The sequence below is a fragment of the Halichoerus grypus genome, chromosome 2 (assembly GCF_964656455.1).
Source record: "Halichoerus grypus chromosome 2, mHalGry1.hap1.1, whole genome shotgun sequence".
In the NCBI taxonomy this organism is placed as follows: Eukaryota; Metazoa; Chordata; class Mammalia; order Carnivora; family Phocidae; genus Halichoerus; species Halichoerus grypus.
The window spans coordinates 198644174-198652102 of NC_135713.1; the positions used below are offsets into that span (position 1 = coordinate 198644174).

General features: G+C 37.0%; 1 protein-coding gene across 1 annotated transcript in view; it reads right to left on the bottom strand.

Moving 5' to 3' along the window:
- The window catches only part of ABCA10 (ATP binding cassette subfamily A member 10), a 60089-nt gene extending 54618 nt beyond the window's left edge, over positions 1-5471 (bottom strand). Inside the window, 3 exon segments of the mRNA XM_078066391.1 lie at positions 1798-1901; positions 2227-2391; positions 5374-5471. Coding sequence (XP_077922517.1) covers positions 1798-1901; positions 2227-2391; positions 5374-5401 — 297 coding nt within the window. The 5' untranslated portion in view covers positions 5402-5471.
- Between the last annotated feature and the right edge of the window lie 2458 nt (positions 5472-7929).

The following is a 7929-nucleotide window of genomic DNA, read 5'->3' on the forward strand; positions in this document are numbered from 1 at the left end:
GGGTGGTGGAGAGATAGCAGCGATCCACAGGAACACTCCTCACTCTCATGGAGCTTTACATCTCATGGTAGAGCAGAGAAGGAAGGTGAGACATCAAACAACCCATTGTGCAATCAATAGTTTGATTATCATTGAGGAACTGCTTTAAAGGAGAAGTAGAGGGTGTTCTGAGAACAAAAATAGGGAAGGCTTCCCTAAAGAAATGACGTTTATTTATACAGTGATCTTACCTAAACAAAGCTTGGGCAGGGAGGGAAGTTGAGGATGGAGAAGAAAAATCTGAGCAGAGGAAACAGCATTTGCAAAGGAAGGAAGGGGTATAGTGCATTGGAGGCACAGGAAGGAGGTCCCTGAAGCAAAACTGACAGGGGGAGAGGGAGGGAGGAAAGGAGGGAGAGAGAGGAGGCTAGAGAAATAAACTACTCCCACAGTTCAGGCAAAAGATGGTAATGGCTTGGACTAGTGCTGGTGGCAGAGTTGAGAAGCACGTGGATTTCAGTTTAGGATTAACAGGGCTGGGTGAGAGATTGGAGGTAATGGGTAAGGCGGAGGAAATTTTCTCTGATAATTCCTTAGTTTTTAATTAATTGATCACCTAGGTGGGTAGCCTTAGCATTCATTAAGATAGGAACATTTTTAAAAGACTCAGCCACATGAAGATAAAAACACCCGCATTCAGTTTTGAACATACTAGTTTAAATCGTTTAGGAAGCATCAAAGTAGAGACATTCAGCAAATAGTCAGATACATGGAACTACGGCAGAGGTTAGCAAAACTACAGTCCATGGACAAAATCTAGTCCACCACCTGCCTTTGTAAATAAAGTTTTTATTGGAATGGAGCCATACTCATTTCTTTATGTACTGTCTATGGTTTCTTTCATGTTAAAACAGCTGAGTTGAATAGGTACCATAAAAAAGTTTGGCCCCCGGAGCCTACAATATTTACTACCTGGCCCCTTACAGAACAAGTTTGCTGGTCTACAAGTTGAAGTGGGGTACTTAGAGTTATCAGCATGTAAATCGTAATTAAAGTTATGGAAATAAATAACATTGTTTAGAGAAAGTATATAGGATGGGGAAAGATGCCTAGGTTAGAAACTTGTGGAACTACAGATTTAAAGAAGCATGAGTGTGAAGCTGGATAAGGTGGCAAGAAGACTGAGAAGGAAAGGCTAGAAAAGTGCATGAAAATCAGGTGAAGGCTACATTACTTAGTGAAAAGGTCAAGTAAAATAAGGAATGAAAAATGTCAGTTGTTAATTGACATGGGAGTGGTTACCGACCTCAGAAAAAGCCATTTGGGTGGTGTGGATGGGGACAGAAACAGTTCTGAGTTGAATGGAGCCTAAGGGAAGGCAACCCTTTCAAGACACTTAGCTGTGGAGGGAGCTGAAGGAAAGGTCCTGATAATATGTGAGGAAATCAATACTTTTCAATCCCAAAGAGAAGAATCTAGTTGAAAGGGGAAAATTGAAAAAGGAGGAGACAGAAGGGAAGATCCATTGTGCAACCTTACTAATAATGTTGGAAGGAACAGGATCCAGCCTGTGAATTGATGAAGGACATGAGATGAGGCAGAAAGAAAAGGATGGGTGTAGTGAGTAGTAGGTCTGTAGTTTAGCAGGGTTTATGTTGGGAAGTGGGGATATTCCCATCAGTTTCTTCTTTCTCTGAGAATAAGAGGCAGAGCATAATCTCCTAAGAGTGTAGGGGTAAAGAGGAGGAAGAGGTAGAGACTGAAGATACAGAGAAAATACAGAAAGTATAAAATAGATTACTTAAGTAAGGCACTTACTTCTATAATTGCAGCATTAATTGCAGTTTGAAATGCCACAAACCCATTTTGCCAGTATCTTGTCATGTAACAAAAAATTTTATCATCAGAATCCCAACAGTGTTCTTTAAGGAAGGAGAAAAATGTGCCTGTCATTATACAATGGAATCAATCAATGGAATTAAAACCTTAACTTTGACTCTAAAGTGGAAATATCTACATGCCTGTTCAGAGCCCATGATTATACAATCTAGAGCATTTTTAAAGCATTCTGCAAAACTGGAAGAAAGAAGCGTATTATTGAATGTTGGCCAAAAGACTGATCACTAAGTTGAGGAATAAAAAGTATATTACTTCGTTTCTTGACTTTATTAATGTTTCTATCAGTCATTCCCAACTGGGGATTTGATGAAGTAGCAAAAAAGATTGAATCAATTCTTATATAGTTACCTGCGTGTTCAGAGTTTTCTTCCATATTTGGGATTTCATATCCCCAAATAAACTTCAGCTGATATGAAAAAGTATCATTAAACACAATTCCCACCACTTCATGATGGTTTTCTGAAAGTACCGTATCCATCATTTCTTTATCAGCAATCCTCATGATTGTTCTTCCTGCCATGTATGAAAAAAATCAATAATCATATCAACTCATCACTAGAGAACATAAAATCAAGTTGCAATTATTTAGGTTTATTGGTGTCACACACTATCCCTAAGTAGGTGTCTCTAAATTAGGTATTGAAAGTCTATTCTATTGTCTTAGGCTCAATGTAAATATGTGAAAAGATATAAATGACATGTCTTTTAAAAACCATTTGCAGGGGCGCCTGGGTGGCTCAGTCAGTTGAGCGTACGACTCTTGGTTTCAGCTCAGGTCATGATCTCAGGGTCGTGAGATCGAGCCCCACATCGGGCCCTGTGCTCCGTGGGAAGACTGCTTGAGATTGTCTCTCCCTCTCCTTCTGCCCCTCCCCCACTCTCTCTAAAATCAATCTTTAAAAAAAACCCATTTGCAGCATTTTTTTAGTGTGATCGCATTTTAGTAAAGAAACTGAATCTGTGTGCCTATATACATATATGAAAATATATGTCTATATATGTGACCAGGTGTACATATTATCCTAGAAAGATACAGACAAATTTAAATGGGAGGTATGGTAGGGAGGAAGGTGTGGCTAGGATAAAAGCAAAAGCTCTCTTCTTTTTTCTTCAGTTTTTATTGCTTAGCTTTTTTTAGGGTGGCTATTACCTTGGTGATTAAAGTAATTAAAAAATTAAAAAGAAAAAATATTTAAAATAATCAATGGAAATACTTAAGAATTTGGTGGGTTTTTTTTTCCTGCCAAGAGTACTAATTTCTATCACATGGAAATACTATGCCAGTAGAAATAAATTGCATGCAAATAATCAGAGTACAAAAATAACAAGTGAAGTTACAGTCCACCTACAGGTTCTTTGGAGTCAAGAACACTCCTTAGAATTGAGCTCAAAAAATTCATAATGGATGAGTTCAAAATCTGCAGAAGTAATCCACCCAATAAGTGGTTAATTGATCCATTACTAACGGAAACTTCGGAAACCTCTGAAGTCCAATATATGACCTTTTTAAAGACTTTTTAATAATTTCATGTATTATGTTCTAAGATTTTTATTAACTTTAACACAGTATTTAAATCTTACCTAGGACAATGTCTACATGGAGAAGGAAAAGGTATTCATTTTCATAGTGTAGCCATATCTTTCAAAAATATTCATCCTTCCAAACATGGAATAAGGCTGTGACATTTTTATGAGGACAATGCTAACTTCACTGATTTTTCTCTAGCAGTATACAAACACTGTCAAGGGCAAAACATGAATATTTGGGCTGAACTAGCATCACATATGAGATATTCCTGCCAAAAATGTTCAACCTGAAGTTAATCCTGTCTTTCAATCTAATTTTCTGTTTAAAGAAATGTAAAAAGGCAAAGGAATGAGTTAAATGACAGCATGAAGAAGGAATGAGATAAATACAAAACATGAATATTGGGGCACCTGGGTGGCTTAGTCGTTAGGCGTCTGCCTTCAGCTCAGGTCATGATCCTGGGGTCCTGGGATCAAGCCCCACATCAGGCTCCCTGCTCTGCGGGAAGCCTGCTTCTCCCTCTCCCACTCCCCCTGCTTGTGTTCCCTCTCTGGCTTTCTCTCTGTCAAATAAATAAAATCTTTTTAAAAAAAAAAATGAATATTCAACAAGATATGAGATGGTCTCATTGGTTCCAGGCTTATCAAAACCAACTTTGAAAGTATTTTTCAGGGCACCTGGGTGGTGTAGCTTGTAAAGCGTCCCAACTCTTGGTTTTGGCTCAGGTTGTGATCTCAGGGTTGTGAGATCAAGCCATGTGTGGGCTCTGCGCTCCGGACAGTCTGCTGGAGATTCTCTCTCCCTCTCCCTTTGTCCCTCCCACTTGTGCTCACTCTCATTCTTTCTCTCTCTCAAATAAATAATCTTTTTTTAAAAAGAAATTTTCAGGAAGTTTAGGAAATTGAACTTGAAATGAGATGATTATATGCAATTTTCTAATTTTGTGAAGTATATTAGTGGTTATATAGTGTTTAATTTTTGTAGATTCTAGCTCAAGTATGACAGTCAAGTGTCATATATCTTGAAAGAGGAGAGACAGAGATGAAGCAAAGATGGCAAGAAGTTAACACTTGTCAAATTTGGGTCGTGGGTGAATAGGATAGGATGTGGCTTTATTGGACCAGTATTTCTACATTTTGAGATTTAAAACATTTTTGATAAGTTCTTTTAAAATTCTAGTGGGTGATGATTATAAATGTACCCTCCATCAACATAACAGCTAAAATATTCAAACTGAATTGCTTCAAGAGCTATTGCAGAGAATGAAAAGAGTATGTGAACTCTGCTAGCTCCCATGGAAATGTTATTCGCTATTTTTAAACAGAATACAGCCTCGATGTGGCCAAGACAGCCCCAGACATATTTCAAGGAAATATAGCAAATCTCTTGGACGTAATGTCCATGTCCTTATGCTAGGAACTCAACAGAATGCAAAGATACTGACAATCAGAAGTCTAGCTCCCTAAAGCCACTCTATGTTTACAAAAAAGCATAGTCTTGAAAAGAGATCCTCAAAAAATTTCCCTAATTTTTCGTCATAGAATTTTTTTCCTCAGCCCTCCCAATTAATAGAATCTTAATCAAAATGTCCCCAGTAGAGTGCAATCATTTACTCATTTAAAATCTATTTTTTTTCCTAACAGAAGTTGGCTTAAAGTAAATCAGAATGACTCCACAAGATCCAAATGGAGTAATTATTTGGAGAATGGCTAGTTCTATTTAATAAAATATTACTTTGTTTTTCAGGAGCTGCCATATGAGTTCTTTAGTTAATTTCATCAATTTGCCAGAAATACTATCCTTTTCTGTAATATGTCTTATTCTGCAATATTTGTAAAATATTGTATTTAGAACTCCAAATCAACTAACCTATGGAATTTGTGAATATAAAAAAGCAATAAAAATAGAATACTAAATGATGGATTTTCATTTACTAAATATGGAAAAATAGATATTGTGAACCATACCAATAAGCTCTCTTTTTTCATTCTCCATTGTTTAAGAAAACTCTTGTATAAAATGGCCTGAGTTTGTTGATACACGCTTATCTCTTTTTTAATCATTTTCTCCTGTTCGTGGAGAGAGAGGGTAAAGTAAATATTGTACAGCTAGAAGAAAAAAAAGACCAAAAAAGTCCAGTTACAAAAAAGCTTCCAAACACTTTGAAAACATAGCTTCAGATGCACTAACATGATGCCTTATTTGACATTGCAGAAACACATTCAGTAGGGGTTTTTGTGAGAGTATAAAGTATTAATGAATGTAAACTATCCTGTCTGTATTTCTCTCCAGGCCCTCACGGCTATGGATGAGGGTGGTGGTGGTTTAGGAGGTCTCTCCTCTCGTCTCAAAAGTAACTTTTTTCTGCCAAATCTTGACATTACAACAATCTAAAATAAATCAGGGAATAAGATGTTAGCAATGTTTGAAATTCAAAAAACACTTTGCCCTTTACGTATTTTAAGAAAAGAAGTATAACAGGGGCACCTGGGTAGCTCAGTCAGGTAAGCATCTGCCTTTGGCTCAGGTCATTATCTTGGGGTCCTGGAATCGAGTACAACATCGGGCTTCTTGCTCAGAGGGGGTCTGCTTGTCCCTCTCCCTCTGCCCACCCATGCCTGCCCCCCCTTCCCGGCTTCTTTCTCCCTCAAATAAATAAAGTCCTTAAAAAAAAAAAAAAGAAAGTATAACAGGAATAAAACCATATCCAGTTTTTTTTTGTCAGAGAATTGCCCATGAGCAGTCTATACTTTGAATGGCACATTTTTGCATGCTTATTTAATATGTAGGTAACCACTTGAGTAAAGCAAAGTTGAATAACATCATAGTCATTCTTAGAATCCCAAAGAGCTAATTTCTTCTCTTAAATCCATGGGTCCCCTTTTTTGAACTAAGAATGTAAGACAGATGTAGATGAAAACCAAACATGTTAGTGGATATGACTGAGGTAATTGATTTGCAGATCGCCATGATGTGTAACAAGGATCCTTCTGTTTTCAGTTTGAAATTCCAGAGATGATTTGGTATCACAACTCTGGTTACTCAAATTCATTTGAATAAATGTTGATGTCATATACAAATTACAATGTTCGGAGAACTTGCTCTACTTTCTTTTTTTGACAAAAGAAAAGGTGAAGTGACCAAATATCAAAATAATCTCTAAATTCTAACTTGAGAAAGTTTCTAAGTCAAAACATTCATCTTCACCTTATGGCTATACAAGTATGTTTGAATAGCTCAGTAAGCTACCCACAAAGACATTTTAAAAGAAAGAAGAAGCCACAGGAAAAAGTAACTTGTCCTAGTGCCTACACATTCCCAAGAACTAAAACCTTGCAAATTCTCAAAAGGCCACCCAGAGATGTATAAAGCTGACCAAAAGAAACTAATTATATTTGTACACACTTCTGAGTCTCTCTTACATTTTACTATCACACTAAAATACTATATAACTGAGTTTAAAAGATTAAATCACTCATTAGGTCTACAATATAAAACATACAATAATTTAGAAATATCAGATCAATATAATAATTTTAACAGTATCAATCAATGTGTTTGGCATTGGCTATATGCATACTTTATGCCTTACTCACCTTACGCAAAGTGGAAGGTAAACACAAATCTGACTCTCAGGAAAATGAGTGAGGAACTTAGAAGCACCTCTGATTCACTGTTCTCTTTTTTTTCTAGGAGAACAGCTAAGATTCTTTCAAGGGCTCTTCTGCAAATGCCTGTCTCTCTTAAAACTGTTTTTATTCAGTTTGGCATCTGAAAACAGGACATGGTCCGTGTGTAAAAAGCCTCCCAAATGTTCTTTGTTAAGTTGGTTTGTGTTTGTTTGGTTTTTTTTTCCCCCATGTCTTTCTTGTCCAATTACTCTGCAGGGACCGTGTAGTTGTGGACGGTTGGGTAAGCATGGCACGTGGTATTTATTGTTCTGTCTTTCTGGCATTCATAAAAATGATCAGATTCTAAAAGGATGAAAAAACCCCACGGTGTTGGGTAAGTCTTTATTAGCTTTTAATGATTAAAAATTAGACAGCTGTGAATTGTGTAAGACTGCTGAATCACAGACCTGTACCTCTGAAACAAATAATACATTATATGTTAAAAAAAAAAAAAAGAAGATAGTAGGAAGGGAAAAATGAAGGGGGGGGGAAATCGGAGGGGTAGACGAACCATGAGAGACGATGGACTCTGAGAAACAAATGAGGGTTCTAGAGGGGAGGGGGTGGGAGGATGGGTTAGCCTGGTGATGGGTATTAAAGAGGGCACGTTCTGCATGGAGCACTGGGTGTTATACGCAAACAGTGAGTGAATCATGGAACACTACATCAAAAACTAATGACGTAATGTATGGTGATTAATATAACATAATAAAAAAAAATTAGACAGCCAAGTAAAAAAAGAACAGATTTAAAAGAAAGGGAGTTGAGCAGAGAGGGAAAATGAGGCTCAATCATCTCAGAAATCACAGTAATTCACATGAGAAGTCTTCACCTAAAACTTAACTGCACCTC